This window comes from Somniosus microcephalus, chromosome 16 (assembly GCF_052327205.1).
Source record: "Somniosus microcephalus isolate GS21.2 chromosome 16, FLI_Smic_1.0, whole genome shotgun sequence".
Lineage (NCBI taxonomy): Eukaryota > Metazoa > Chordata > Chondrichthyes > Squaliformes > Somniosidae > Somniosus > Somniosus microcephalus.
In genome coordinates, this window is record NC_141002.1 from 10,586,052 (window position 1) to 10,602,702 (window position 16,651).

The 16,651-nt window shown below is 48.2% G+C and overlaps 1 protein-coding gene across 1 annotated transcript in view; it reads right to left on the reverse strand.

Annotated features, from left to right (window-relative positions):
* The window catches only part of dgki (diacylglycerol kinase, iota), a 369,448-nt gene that overhangs the window by 116,860 nt on the left and 235,937 nt on the right, over nucleotides 1-16,651 (reverse strand). The window contains exons 19-21 of the mRNA XM_086008600.1: nucleotides 13,154-13,254; nucleotides 11,994-12,073; nucleotides 11,463-11,507 (exon numbers count right to left, since the gene is read on the reverse strand). Of these exons, the coding sequence (XP_085864726.1) occupies nucleotides 11,463-11,507; nucleotides 11,994-12,073; nucleotides 13,154-13,254 (226 nt within the window). The remainder of the gene's footprint in view (nucleotides 1-11,462; nucleotides 11,508-11,993; nucleotides 12,074-13,153; nucleotides 13,255-16,651) is intronic.

Genomic DNA, 16,651 nt, shown 5'->3' on the forward strand with positions numbered 1-16,651 from the left:
GTCTTCTCACCATTAGTGAACACTGGCACTCTCCTCACCATTAGTGAACACACTCTCCTTGCCTTTAGTGAACACTGACACTCTCCTCACCATTAGTGAATGCCGTCTTCTCACCATTAGTGAACACTGACACTCTCTTTACCATTAGTGCACTCTCCTTACCATTAGTGATCACTGACACTCTCCTCACCATTAGTGAACACACTCTCCTCACCTTTAGTGAACACTGACACTCTCCTCCCTCACCATTAGTGAATACAGTCTTCTCACCATTAGTGAACACTGACACTCTCCTTACCATTCGTGAACACTGGCACTCTCCTCACCTTTACTGAACACTGATACTCTCCTCACCATTAATGAATATAGTCTTCTCACCATTAGTGAACACTGACACTCTCCTCACCATTAGTGAACACACTCGCCTCACCATTAGTGAACATTGGCACCCTCTTCACCATTAGTGAACACACTCTCCTCACCATTAGTGAACACTGACACTTTCCTCAGCATTAGTGAATGCACTGTCCTCTCCATTAGTGAACACACTTTCCTCACCATTAGTGAACACTGGTCCTCTCGTGAGCACACCCTCCTCAACTTTAGTGAAAACTGACTATCTCCTCCCCATTAGTGAACACACTCTCCTCACCATTAGTGAATACACTCTCCTCACCTTTAGTGAACACTGACACTCTCCTTGCCATTCGTGAATACAGTCTTCTCACCATTAGTGAACACTGACACTCTCCTCACCATTAGTGAATACAGTCTTCTCACCATTAGTGATCACTGACACTCTCCTTACCATTAGTGAACACTGACACTCTCCTCACCATTAGTGAATACAGTCTTCTCACCATTAGTGAACACTGACTGTAGTGTATGTGCTTTAAGTCAGAACTACTTTTTACAGCTCCTGTATACTGTAGTACCGGCAGTAACCACACCGGTATATAAGCTGTGCACATGCCTCTGTACCCCAGTCTAGAGATTACCCTTCTCCAGTAAAGACCTGTTATTTGTTTATGTACAGCATCCGTGTAATTATTTATCCACTGAACCACGGATCTAACAGTGGCGACGAGTGTCAATGCGAATCTACCTGCAACATAAAACAACAAAAAAATAGTCGAGTCCAGGAACACGGGCGTCGACCGCGAGCAACCACCCAGCAGTCAGGCAGAGATCCAACTTTGCTGGGGAGGCTGTGGAGAGCCGGGTTTGGTTCCCCAGCCACAACGAGCAGTAAGAGACCGACGACAGGTCGAGAGCAGACCCTTCCCGAGCAGCGGCGGCTGGAGCCGACCGACGGCAGAGAGAGAGTGCCGAGCAGCGTTGACGGGGTAAGAAGAGGGTGAAGAGAGCAGGGCGCAGCCAGGGGTTGATCACCGAGCGGCGTCGAGGGCAAATACTGCAAACCGGAGAGAGGGTAAGAAACAGCCGGGTTCTAGACTGAGCGGCGTCGACAAATATCAAGGGAAGAACGCGCAGAGCAGAGCCAGGGATCACGGGCTGATCAGGGTCCACGGGGCGAAGCAAGGGGAAACGCCATTGAGCCGCGGAGAAGCAGGGAGAGCGCGGGAGACGCCATTGAGCCGCGGAGAAGCAGGGAGAGCGCGGGAGGCGCCATTGAGCCGCGGAGAAGGAAGAGCGCGGGAGATGCCATTTTGCGAAGCTGCAGCGGAGAAGACGGGCGAGCGCGGGAAGGAAGGAAAGCGCGGGAGACGCCATTTTGTGCCAGCGGAGAAGAAGGGGAAGCACGGGAGGCGCCATTGGTGATAGTTAACGCACAACCAAGGATGCCGAAGAGTGGCAGTATCTCTACGTTCGACAATGAAGTCGAAGATTGGGCGGCATATGTGGAACGTATTGAGGTGTACTGCAGGGTGAATGAAGTGCCAGATGCTAATAAAGCACTGGTTCTGTTAAATTCCATGGGTGCAAAAAACTTATGGGTTACTGCGAAATCTAATAACCCCAGAGAAGCCGGTAAACAAGAATTTTGAAAGCATAGTAGAAATCCTACAGGACCACTTAAACCCCACACCGCTGCTGATGGCAGAGCGATTTAAGTTCCATAAAAGGAACCAACACAAAGACGAAAGCAATGCTGAGTACCTAACGGAACTGCGCAAGCTATCGAAATACTGCCAGTTTGGAGCGGGACTAGCAGACACGTTAAGGGACAAGTTTGTGTGTGGGCTACAAAGTGAAGGAACCCAGAAACGGCTTCTATCAGAAAAGGACCTTACGCTGGACAAAGCTTTCAGTATGGCAGTATCACACGAAACGGCCGCAAGGGGCGCTGCAGAGATACAACGGAGACCGCAAGAATATGGCACCAACGAAATGACCTATGGAACAGGGAAGTGCTATCGCTGCGGCAGAACAACACATGACCAGAAAGATTGTTGGTTCAAGGACCAAGTGTGCAGACAGTGTGGGAAAGCAGGACACATAGCAAGAGTCTGCAGGTCTGGGAAGAAAACCAACAGTAAGAAATCTCCACAGGAGAAGTACAAAAAGGTACACCAGGTGATGGACAGTGGTTCAGACGAACAGAAAAGTGACACAGACTCCGGAAACAAGGAGCTGGGTTGTCTGAAACTACATAATGTAACCGAAATGGAGGATCACCAGACTATCTGGGTTACACTCAAGATAGACGGAGTCCAAGTGGAAATGGAATTGGACACAGGGTCAGCTCTAACAGTCATAAATCAAAGACACTACAAGCGGCTATTTTCACACATACCCTTGAAAGCTACAGAAATTGTCTTGAAGACGTATACGGGGCAAAAAGTCTACCCCAAAGGAAAAATAAGGGGGAAAGTGACATATAAAGGTCAGGAAATACCTAAAATGGATATAAATGTATTGCCAAATGGAGGACCACCACTGCTAGGACGTGAATGGATCCGGAAGATACATTTAGATTGGCATTCCATACAGGCACTGAAGGTTGAGGCCAAAAAGGATGACGACGTCACACCTGGACGACTGTCAAAAATGCTAACTGATGCAAAAGAAGTGTTCCAGGAGGGACTAGGAACACTAAAAGGAATAACAGCAACAATTAAAATAGAGGATAATGCAAGCCCAAAGTTTCTGAAGGCCAGACCAGTGCCTTATGCGATCAGACCAGCGGTTGAAGCAGAGCTGGAAGGGTTGGAACATTCAGGAGTACTGTCCAAAGTGGACTGGAGCGAGTGGGCTGCACCCATCGTTCCTGTAATGAAGAGGTCGTTGAGTAATACGCCTGGGGAACCAAAGAAGGTCCACATCTGTGGGGATTTTAAGGTGACAGTGAACCCAGTCCTTCACACAGTGCAATATCTGCTTCCACGAATTGAGGATATTTTCGCCTCGCTATCTGGTGGTAAACGCTTCACCAAAATTGATCTAGCCCAGGCGTACTTGCAAATGGAGGTAGAAGAAGCTTCGAAACATTACCTTACGATCAACACCCATAAAGGTCTCTATCAATACAACCGGCTAGTGTTTGGAGTAGCCTCGGCTCCGGCTATCTGGCAAAGGGCGATGGATCAGGTCCTGCAAGGGATTCCAGGGACCCAGTGTTGTTTGGACGACATCTTGGTCACGGGCGAAAATGACGGCGATCACCTCGCTAACTTGGAGAAGGTGCTCGCCAGATTAAAGGAATATGGGCTACGAGCTAATCGCCACAAGTGCGAGTTTTTCCAGAAACAGATCTCGTATTGCGGCCACGTCATCGATGAAGAGGGGTTACATAAGTCCCCTGACAAGATAGAGGCAGTAGTCAAGGCTCCAGCACCGGAAAATGTGTCACAACTGAGGTCGTTCCTCGGGCTGGTAAACTACTACCACAAGTTCTTACCAAATTTGTCCACGGTATTACACCCGCTGAACACCCTACTGCAAACAGGGGTACCATGGAAGTGGGATGACGAACGTAGACGAGTGTTAAGTATGTGTATTGTATTGAACAATTAACACAAAGACTTAAACGTATAACTCAAACAGGCCTTTACTGGTTGGAGGTAGGGACTATACATAGGTCTTTACTTCATGCCCACAGGCGGGAACTGAGGGGGATCAGTACCCACAGTACTATTTATACCCCTATGGCCAGGAGTGGTACTGCGTATCACTACGCCCAACAAGTAGTGCAGTCCTGTCCATAGGTTCAAAGTAGCACACATATTACATACACAACATTCCTCCCTTCCTAGCTTTACAGTCATCTCCCCATTTAACATAACGTAATAACATATATACATATATAACTTCAGGTTTACATAACAGAATAACATAGATACATAGATAACTTCATGTCAAAACAGATCACAGATTCAGTCTCTGCGGAAAACAGTTCACAGATTCAATCTCTGTGGTGTAGTCGGTTCACGTTGCTGGAGTGACTCATTCAATAGTCCTTCCATGGATTTAACAGTTTGAACTTCCGAACTGAATTGGCTCCGTTCGGAGGGACCACGTGTGTGATCTGGTAGAGGTGATAATGGTTCAGATGGGTCATCTTCTGTTTTTACTTTTCCTTTTCTGCTTCTTGGAGACTCTCTGGGCTCCATTGTCAGCTGCCACAGCTGCCAGCTGCATGCGCAGTTCCTCCTTCTCTTCCTCCTGTTTCCGTCGTAGAGCCAGCTTCTCCCGATGTTCCGTAGACTTTTGGTGCTCCTCCATGATTTCTGCACTTTGGGAGTCGAAGTTACAAGCTGGGCAGGACAGGACATCGTAATATTCGGTGTCGTCCTGAGCTAGACCAGTGAGAGGGTCGTCTATTTCCTCCATACCCAGCTGGACGTTAGCCAGCTCTTGTTCCAAATCCAGACATCTTTCCTGAAGAGACTTCTTCATGTGTACCTCTGCATCCAGCTTTTTCTGGGCTTTCAGCAAGTCGTTTACTAGTGACCTCATTTGTGATTTTAATACTTCAACTTCCTTTGGAGATTGATTGATCGGACTATGCAATCCCTCTACCGGAGCAGCTGTTTCAGCGGTCTGTTGTTCTACGTTGACGTGAGTCAGCGTACTTTTGGCATCCAAGGGCTGCTCTGTTGCAGTCATCTCAGTCTGTGTTGCCACCTCAGCTCTTCCAATAACCTTTGAGAGCTCCAAACCCCTTTCGTTTGAATATTGAAGTTCATGTTCAAGTTTTTCCCATTTCAGAGTCCTGTCCTTCAGCATATGCAGGAGTTGGCTGACCGTTAACTCCTCTGACATCAGACGTTTTGTGTGCTCCTGCTCCATTTTCTCCATCAGCTGCTTCTGTTGTCTTTCCAGATTCTCCAACTCTATATCAAAGAACTCTTTCGTTGCATTCAACTCTTGCTCAAAACGGCGAAGCATTTGTTCTAATTGCTGTTGTAGTTTGAAATGGAGTTGAGTTCGAGCCCGGTGTCCCTCAGAAATGGGCACATCAGTAGACTTGCCAGACTCAGAATCCACAGTTAAACTATGTTGTTGTTGCTCAGTGGAATTCTGTGCTGAAACTTTGTCTTTTGCACCTGAGTTGGGCTTACCATCATCCGTTCCAGAGTCTGGGCCGACTATCTTCACCGAGTTCTCACTCGTTATTGTTTGTAGGAAATGCCAGTCCATATTCATTTTCCTAATCCACTCCCGTCCTAGTAGTGGAGGACCTCCTTCAGATATCACATATAAGTCCATTATTTGACTGTCTTCGCCCTTGTGGACCACTGCAACCTCTATTTTCCCGATGGGGTACACTCTTTGCCCCGTGTATGTTTTCAATATAATCCCCGTATCCTGTAGGGGAATATGCTGGAATAACTTTCCGTAATCTTTCTTATTTATGACCGTCAATGCCGATCCAGTGTCCAATTCCAGTTTTACTTGGACTCCTTCTATCTGAAGAGTGACCCAAATTGTCTGGAGGTCTGCACCCTTACCAGCGTTGAGTACTCTTAAGCTAGCCAGTTCATTACAGCTTAAGCTAGCCAGTTCATTACTGCTAGCGTCTGAATCGGACTCCTGTTCGGTCACCTTGTGTACCTTTGCGTATTTTCCTTGCGGTGACTTCTTGTTGCTGGTCTTCTTCCCTGACCTGCATACTCTAGCTATATGTCCAAGCCTACCACAAGTTCTACATTCTTGGTTTTTAAACCAACACTGGTTCTGATCATGCGTTGTCTTTCCACAACGATAACATTTGCCAGAACTCACACCCAATTTGTGTGCACTGAGCTCCGGTGACCGTAGCTGCATTACTGCCGTGCCTCTCGCTGCGGCTTCGTGTGCTGCTGCCATAGTGACCGCCTTCTCAAGCGTCAGCTCATTCTCCTCGAGCAGTCGCTTTTGTGTATCCTGTTTAAATAAACCACACACAAATTTGTCTCGAAGTGCCTCTGTCAATCCCGTTCCAAACTGGCAATATTTCGCTAATTTACGCAATTCCAGCAAATAATCAGCATTGCTTTCATGCTGTAGCTGCCTTCTGTCGTAAAATTTAAATCGTTCCGCTAGCATCAGCGGCGTGGGGTTTAGATGATCTTTCAGGACAGTAACAATCTCATCGAACGTCTTATCCGCCGGTTCATCTGGTGATAACAGGTGTTTCAATTGCCCGTATGTCTTCGCACCCATTAAATTTAATAATGTTAGTGCTTTATCAGCCTCACGAATTTTATTGGCCTTACAATAATTTTTAACTCGTTCAACATATATGGCCCAATCTTCGATGTCACTATCAAAGTTGCTAATATTCCCGTGTTTAGGCATTGTAGTACTTTATCAGATTTGCAATTTCTCAGATTTTTTTTTTTTACTGTTATCCAAGATGGCGGCTTCCCGCTCTTGCCGTCGTCCTCCGCCCACAAAATGGCGGTTTTCCCGCTCTTGGCGGTCTTCACCCGTCCCCCGACGCCGTCTCCCTTCAGCCCTCGAGTGCGGCCCTTATCTTCACCGCGATCGATAGCCCGCGCTGTGCACCGCGACTCTCGCACCTTGAGCTTCTGCAGCCGCCGCGCCTTTCAGTCCGAGTGCGGCTCTTATCTTTGGTCCCGATCGCTGGCCCGGCTGCGCCCCTCACTTCAAAGCGGCCCGGCCCTTATCTGCCGATCGCTATCGCCCTACCTCTCTCTCTTCCCCAGTCCTGTCTTTACTCCGGTTCACAAGCTGATGGAGGCTTCAGGGTCCTAATGCCTGTCGCTTCCAGTCGCTGGAAGCTGTCAGGATTTCTGCTGCCCTTCAGTTTTGAGTGGGGTGTTGAGGATTGAAACCTCTCTTCAACGTCCTGTCTTTGGACGAAGCCGCTGTGGAATAACTGCCGCAGGGTTCGAACCGACTCGTCGCCAGTGTTAAGTATGTGTATTGTATTGAACAATTAACACAAAGACTTAAACGTATAACTCAAACAGGCCTTTACTGGTTGGAGGTAGGGACTATACATAGGTCTTTACTTCATGCCCACAGGCGGGAACTGAGGGGGATCAGTACCCACAGTACTATTTATACCCCTATGGCCAGGAGTGGTACTGCGTATCACTACGCCCAACAAGTAGTGCAGTCCTGTCCATAGGTTCAAAGTAGCACACATATTACATACACAACAACGAGCTTTCCAGAAGTGTAAAGAATTGATCACATCAAAAGAGGTGTTGGCCCATTTCAACCCAGCACTACCAATTCGTTTGGCATGTGATGCATCACCCTATGGGATTGGAGCGGTGCTGTCGCACAAATTCCCAGACGGGTTGGAGAGGCCAGTAGCCTTTGCGTCTCGGTCACTAACCTCAGCCGAGCGCAACTACGCCCAGATTGACAGGGAGGCCCTCAGCCTAGTATGAGGAATAAAAAAATTCAACCACTATCTGCATGGACAGAAGTTCACCTTGCTGACTGACCACCAACCACTTGTCTCCATCTTTAATCCTAAGAAGGGCGTGCCAGTAATGACTGCACAGCGGTTACAAAGGTGGTCCCTGTTTCTAGGGGCGAAGCAATATGAAATAGAATATAAAGGTACGAGACAGCATGGGAACGCTGATGGGCTATCGCGTCTGCCACTGCCTACTGTGGAGGAAGCACCAGCAGTGGACCCTATCGAGATATTTTATTCGTCGATAATTGAACGATTGCCAGTAACAAACGCGGATATAGAGAAGGAGACCCGCAATGATCCGACGCTGTCACGGGTATATGAATTGACGGTGAGGGGATGGCCAACACATGGCGACTCACTGTTGCCAGCATTCTCATCCAGAAGAGAACAGCTGTCAGTATGCCAGGGGACAGTGATGTGTGGATCCAGAGTGGTGATTCCACCCAAGTTAAGGGAGAGAGTGCTAAATGAGCTACATGAAGGTCATCTGGGGGGAGTGAAAATGAAAAGCCTAGCTAGGACTTATGTGTGGTGGCTGGGAATCGATTAACAAATTGAAGACCTAACTAAGAGCTGCTCAGGATGCCAGAAGGTCCAAAATGCACCACCACATGCCCCTCTACACCCATGGGAGTGGCCCTCCTCTCCATGGCAACGGGTGCACATTGATTTCGCTGGTCCATTCATGGACTCAATGTTCTTAATAGCAGTGGATGCTCATTCAAAGTGGCCCGAGGTGATAAAGATGTCTTCAACCACTACAGAGAAAACGATTGCAGTCCTACGGACCATATCTGCCAGAAACGGTTTGCCAGAGCAGATCTGCTCTGATAATGGACCACAGTTTGTGTCCGACGAGTTCCAAAAATTCATGAAAAGGAATGGGGTAAGGCATTACACATCCGCCCCGTATCATCCAGCCACCAATGTATTGGCTGAGAGGTTCGTACAAACCTTTAAGAAGGCGATAAAGGACATGTGCGACGAGGAAATTCCACTACAGCATAAGATGGACAATTTCTTATTAGCCTACCGAAACGCGACACATGCAGTTACCAACCAGACACCGGCCATGATGTTCTTTAACCGAAGGTTGAGATCTCGTCTGGACTTGCTCAGACCAAATGTGCGAAGAAATGTTGAGGACAAACAATTCCAGCACATCAACGAGAAGCCGACAAGGAGCTTCAATGTAGGGCAAACAGTCTTGGCCTGGGACTATTGAACAGAGAAGTGGCAACCCGGAACAATATGTACAAGGCAGGGGCCATTAATGTACACAGTAGATGTCGGGGAGAACATTGTGAGACGCCACGTCGATCAGATCTTAGCATCACAGGAATGCGTCAACCCCATGTCTCGAGTACCTGGGGATGAACCCGACATACCGATAGCATCTACTTCAGACCCAGTAGCAGTGGAACCCGATGAACTACCCGATGAAAGGGGGTCAGAATCGCCTCTGCACCAAGAACAAGAACCTCCGGAAAGGCGCTATCCCGAAAGGGTCAGGAAGCCGCCCCAAAGACTGAATCTATAAATGGACTTTTGTTATTGAATGTACATGTAAAAATGTAATTGTTATTTGAATATTAAGGGGGTATTATTAATCTAAAAAGGGAGGAATTGTAGTGTATGTGCTTTAAGTCAGAACTACTTTTTACAGCTCCTGTATACTGTAGGACCGGCAGTAACCACACTGGTATATAAGCTGTGCACATGCCTCTGTACTCCAGTCTAGAGATTACCCTTCTCCAGTAAAGACCTGTTATTTGTTTATGTACAGCATCCGTGTAATTATTTATCCACTGGACCACGGATCTAACACTGACACTCTCCTTACCATTAGTGAACACTGACACTCTCCTCACCATTAGTGAACACTGACACTCTCCTCACCATTAGTGAACACACTCTCCTCACCATTAGTGAACACACTCTCCTCACCATTAGTGAACACTGGCACTCTCCTCACCGTTAGTGAACACTAGCACTCTCCTCACCATTAGTAAACACACTCTCCTCACTATTAGTGAACACTCGCCTCACCATTAGTGAACACCAATACTCTCCTCACCGTTAGTGAACACTGACACTTTCCTCACCATTAGTAAATGCACTCTCCTCTCCATTAGTGAACACACTCTCCTCACCATTAGTGAACACCGTCACTCTCCACACCAATAGTGAACACTGACACTCTCCTCTCCATTAGTGAACACACTCTCATCTCCATTAGTGAACACTGGCCCTCTCCACACCAATAGTGACCATACCCTCCTCACCTTTAGTGAAAACGGACACTCTCCTCCCCATTAGTGAACACACTCTCCTCACCATTAGTGAACACACTCTCCTCACCATTAGTGAATACACTCTCCTCACCTTTAGTGAACACTGACACTCTCCTTACCATTAGTGAATACAGTCTTCTCACCATTAGTGAACACTAACACTCTCCTCACCATTAGTGAACACACTCTCCTGACCTTTAGTGAACACTGACACTCTCCTCACCATTCGTGAATACAGTCTTCTCACCATTAGTGAACACTGACACTCTCCTCACCATTAGTGAACAAACTCTTCTCACCATTAGTAAACAGATTCTCCTCACCATTAGTGAACACTGACACTCTCCTCACCTTTAGTGAACACCAACACTTTCCTCACCATTACTGAACACCGACACTCTCCTCATCATTAGTGAACAGACACTCTCCTCACCATTAGTGAACACACTCTCCTCGCCATTAGTGAACACTGACACTCTGCTCACCATTAGTGAACACTGACACTCTCCTCACCATTAGTGAACACACTCTCCTCACCATTAGTGAACACCCTCTCCTCACCATTAGTGAACACCGACACTCTCCTCACGATTAGTGAACACTGACACTCTCCTCACCATTCGTGAACACACTCTCCTCACCATTCGTGAACACACTCTCCTCACCATTAGTGAAGAGACACTCTCCTCACCATTAGTGAACACACTCTCCTCACCATTCGTGAACACACTCTCCTCACCATTCGTGAACACACTCTCCTCACCATTAGTGAACAGACATACTCCTCACCATTAGTGAACATACTCTCCTCACCATTAGTGAACACACTCTCCTCACCATCAGCTTTAGCTGACACCTCTCTATTTTCCAAGCCCAAAGAGCCGTAGCCAGCTTCTGCCATCTTCTCTTTTTCCCCTTCACTTTCACCTCTTCCCCCTGCCCTCCTCCCAGCCCCGATCCTATCCAAGTGTTGCTGCTCCTTGAAGTGATTCCAGCCACTGCAGACTGTAAGGCAGAGGCCTTTACATGCCAACAGGACTTGGGTAGGAGCAGTGTTGAGAGGAAAAGGACCAGGTCTGGACTGAGCTATGGTTGCAAACAAAGAGAATCATACAGCTGGTTTAAAACCTGAGAGTTGGCACGGATGGCCATCTATCCAGCATGCAGAGCTAAGACTCCATTACTACCCTCTACACAGCTGTGAGGAAGACATCACAGCCCCCTCAGAAGCAAGGGGAGACAAATTATTAGAAGTTCATCAGCAGTTTAGCCATAGGCCAGTCCTCAAGCAGCTGAATCGAGTGTCTCTGAGCCCAGCTTACCTTGTAGTAAACCCGATGTCCATCTGGTGTTAACGGATAAAAGTCCTGGGGGGAAAACACAAAAATATCACTGCCGGCAAAAGAACATTCTAACACTGCTGAAAAGGCTTCGCCGAATTCATTCTGTGAAGTGACCTGTCTCCATATTAATTGAAGGTTTCAAAATTCCAAAACAGATTGAAGGATTTTCAGTTAAGGTGAGCTGCAACAATAGTGTGTCAACCACCCTCAACAAATCATCGGTAAGCCTGCGTTAGAAATTGTGCTCGTTGCCCCGAGAGCTGGGTGTAGTGCCAGGTCACACAGGCCAGGCGGTTCCAGATTCCATTTATGGTCTGTGGTGACCATAACACCCCCTGTGGTTAACAGGAAAAACCCCATTGAGGAGCAACAAGCTCGACCCTTTTACAGAGATCAAACTGTGAGCTTCTCGCCACATTCCTCACCATTCACAGCTGGAAGGAAATGTGTATAATGTCCTCGTCCACCGACATCACCACAAGATGAAGTTATCACAGGTTTGTACCTTACCTCCTGTAGTCGGTCGATGTACATGCGACAGGTCTTTAGGTCACAGTCTCCATGGATGACAACGATTCCCAATGGGGTGGCTGGAGGATAAAAGTAACAATGTTAAATCATTATATACCCTGGATCACTTACCTTTTGGGACAGGGTTGTCATCCTTTAAAGGGAGCGTACATGGAGCCCTCTGATGGCACTCTGACAGTGATGTAGCAGCGAGTCTCACAGACAATCTGTGGATGACCTTCTCCTTCACCTATAGGACCTTGGCTGGCTTGGCACTGGGTGCTAGGCTATGGCATTTGATTTGCCAACAGCAGTAAGTTGTCACCCAATCATCATTGTTAAGCATGGTGGAAACAAGGCCCTTGTTTTTAAATGGGTAACCATCGCTGCCAGAGGCCAATCAGAAAATGGCACAATTAACCCAAAAGTACCGAGGAAACACAGGTTAAGCTGTCAGTTGAGAGGGACCGGTGGCAGAAGACAGGCCATGAGGAGATACTTCAGCGTTCAAACTCCAGGATCCATCGGAGGTCAGGTATGTTTTAATGAGATACAGTATGGCATAATTTATGGTAAAATAATTTTACAATGATCAGTACAGATGGAGGTGGCCATTTGGGCCATCTAGCTCATGCTGCTGTAATCTCCCATCACAATATCTAACTGACTCTTTGAGACTTGTGTAAAGGCTACTAAGAATTCATTTTGTTCAAAGATAAAATGTTAATTTGGCCAGATACTGAATGTTAGGCTGCAATTTTTTTTATAACACTGAACATAGCTTCATTCCCCGGCCCTTGGCCCTGGTCCCTGCCATCGATGGTGGAGCCCACCCCACTTCCTTCACTCTGTTCTACTATCCCTGTGACAGAACTGATCACCTGCTGTGTGGGGCTCTGGGTAACTGTTCATAATGTAATCAATTTATCTCATCGGGTACACAGGCTCAGTGGGGACAATGTTAACCTAACCCGTACGTCGGGAATCCCACGGGATTAGGTGCGACACTATTTTTACACCCCGCCCAATTTTACTCTCCATTGAAGTCAGTGGAGAGCAATATTGGGCGGGGTGCAAAAACAGCGTTCCACCCAATCCTGTGGGATTGCCGCCCGGCGAGTTAGGTTAGAATTAGGTCCAGTATGTCCACCGCTACTCACATGTGTCTTGTAGCCTGTCCTTGTTGTACTGCATGCTTTCATAGTCCTGGAGACTGATCCTGTTCACCCGCATCCTCAGCCGACCAGGGACGGTGTGAGGGCTAGAAAACACAGTCAGTAAGAGACTAGTAGAAAGTGAAAGTGACTACCAGAGCTTGTGACTGAGAATATGGAGCAGTGGAGATCATGGCAGAACCTCTCAGGTGCTGTGTATCCACAGGATTCTAGACCAGTGCTGTCCATCCACACCCACCCCCCCCTCTCCATCGCCCCGCCCGCTCTCCCCCCCCCCGCTCTCCTCCCCCCCTCCCTCCCCCCCCCCTCTCCCCTCCCCCCCTCCCTCCCCCTGCTCTCCCCCCCGCTCTCCCTCCCCCCCCGCTCTCCCCCCCGCTCTCCCTCCCCCCCGCTCTCCCCCCCCGCTCTCTCCCCCCCGCTCTCCCTCCCCGCTCTCCCTCCCCCCGCTCTTCCCCCCCCGCTCTCCCTCCCCCCCGCTCCCTTTCCCCGCTCTCCCTCCCCCCCTCCCCCCGCTCTCCCTCCCCCCCTCCCCCCGCTCTCCGCTCCCCCCCGCTCTCCCCCCCCTGCTCTCCCCCCCCCGCTCTCCCCCCCCCGCTCTCCCTCCCCCCCGCTCTCCCTCCCCCCGCACTCCCCCCCCGCTCTCCCTCCCCCCGCTCTCCCTCCCCCCCCGCTCTCCCCGCCCCGCGCTCTCCCCACCCGCTCTCCCTCCCCCCGCTCTCCCTCTCCCCCGCTCTCCCCCCCCGCTCTCTCCCTCCCCCCCGCTCTCCCTCCCCCCGCGCTCTCCCTCCCCGCACTCCCTCCCCCCGCTCTCCCCCCCCCGCTCTCCCTCCCCCCCGCTCTCCCTCCCCCCCCGCTCTCCCTCCCCCCCCGCTCTCCCTCCCCCCGCGCTCTCCCTCCCCGCACTCCCTCCCCCCGCTCTCCCCCCCCGCTCTCCCTCCCCCCCGCTCTCCCTCCCCCCCCGCTCTCCCTCCTCCCCACTCTCCCCCCCCGCTCTCCCTCCCCCGCTCTCCCTCCCCCCCAACCACCGCTCTCCATCCCCCGCCCCCCTCGCTCTCCTTCCTGAACATGGTTTGGTTGCTGCCTGCCTGCTGACATGACATGCCCTGTTGGAGCTGCTTGTTATTGGCTAGGCTTTCTTCTGCTAGCTGAATCGGTTATTGGTTGAATTAACCATATTGCTTTTCAGACTGGAGGGAAGTATACAGTGATGTCTCCCCGGGGTTGGTATTAGGACCAATGCTCTGTTTGATATATATTAATTAATCACCTGGACTTGGGTATACAGGGCACAATTTCAAAGTGTGCAGATGATACGAAGCTCAGAAATGTAGTAAACAATCAGAAGGATAGGAACAGACTTCAAGAGGATATAGACAGATTGGTGAAATGGGCAGACACAGGGCAGATGAAATTTAATGTAGAGAAGTGTGATGTGATGCATTTTGGTAGGAAGAATGAGGAGAGACAATATAAACGAAAGGGAACAAAGAGGGTGCAGGAACAAAGAGACCTGGGGTTTATGTACACAAATCTCTGAAGGTGGCAGGACAGGTTGAGAAGGCTGTTAAAAAAGCATCTGGGATCCTTGGCTTTATTAATAGAGGCAAAGAGAACAAAAGTAAGGAAGTTATACTAATGCTTCATAAAATACTGGTTAGGCCTCAGCTGGAACATTGTGACCAATTCTGGGCACCACACTTTAGGAAGGATGTCAAGGCCTTGGAGAGGGTGCAGAGGAGATTTACGAGAATGGTACCAGGGGATGAGGGACTTCAGTTATGTGGAGAGACTGGAGAAGCTGGGCTTGTTCTCCTTGGAGCAGAGGAGGTTAAGAGGAGATTTGATAGAAGAGTTCAAAATCATTAACGGTTATGAAAGAGTAAATAAGGAGGAACTGTCCCCAGCGGCAGAAGGGTCAGTAACCAGAGGACACAGATTGAAGGTGATTGGAAAAAGAACCAGAAGCGACATGAGGAAACATTTTTTTTACGCAGCGAGTTGTGATCTGGAATGCGCTGCCTGAAAGGGCGGCAGAAGCAGATTCAATATTAATTTTCAAAAGGGAATTGGATAAATACTTGAAGTGAAAAAATTACAGGGCCATAGGGAAATAACGGGGGAGTGGGACTAACTGAATAGCTCTACCAAAGAGCACGATGGGCTGAATGGCCTCCTTCTGTGCTGTATCATTCTATGACAGCTTCCCTTTCCATCCAATGTAGCTTCCATGGTGCTGAAGTCTGGAGTCTCACACCATTTTAGTAGATAACCCATGAGCAGTAACCAAGGGAGTGAAGCACGCACAGCGATCAAGAAACACTCGCACTCTCTGCTGCTCGTCTTACCATTTCTCCAACAGTCGCACAGAAAAGTTAAAGTTCACATATTTAGACCGTGCGAATATGAGAATTGAGATCAGAGGCCCCATGACGATATTTATTACTCATTTTTATTTACTAATCCGGATTGTCAATTAGCCACATGTGGCTAATGTATTGGACAAAACTATTCTAGTCACAGACACTCCACAGGCAGTGATAGATCTTCTCCACATCTCAGCCTTGGCCTACTGCGGGCAACATTTCTGAGATACAAAAACAGAGGAGCACAGAATGTGAGAGAACTTGTCTTCTAATACCCTCTGCATAAAGTGAAGAATACCCTGCATTCCTTTATTAAATACTGGGAAAACATCGAGGTTGTGAAGGGCCCAAGTGATTGGTCTGCGAGACACAACGGCTCCTGTGCTGCCGGAGTGTGGAGTTGGGGAATTCTGCCTGTGGACAGCAGCAGATCCAGCACGAGTTAGGTCGATGAGAGGACTGATAACAATTCTGGAGCTTTGCTTGATTACATCTGGGTCAAGAGGCACAGCTAGAAGTATAGGCCAGTGAGTGTAGCTATTGTGGGGGAAAGTCTTTGAAATCGTTTTCACAGGACATGGGCTGAACACTTGCAAAAGTATAATTTGTGTAAGTATAACTTTATTATATTATTATATAAAAGAGCAGTCAGTATAGAATCAGGTCATGCCTAACTAATTTTACCCACATAACAACAGTAACTAAGCAATGTAATTAATTCTACGTGGAGTACTTCTGAGACTCAATTAGGTGCTGTGTAAATGCAAATTCATTAATTGATTCCAAACTTGCTAGATTTCTTTGAAGATATTACTAACACAGAGAACAGGAGAAATGAAGCCAATACTGTCTATACTTAGATTCTGAAAGTTTTTAACAAGTTCCACATCAGTGATTAATGGCTGAAGTACAATGCAATGTAAAAGGAGGTAAAGCATGTTCCTGGACATAAAATATTGGCTTAAAATCAATATTGGGACCCTGTTATTAGTGATTCAGTCCTATATGTACATATATACATAACTGATATAGTCCTGGGTCCATATACACAAATTGATGATGTAGTCCTAGCTTTAGATACACACACATTACTGATACAGTCCTGGGTATATAGAACATC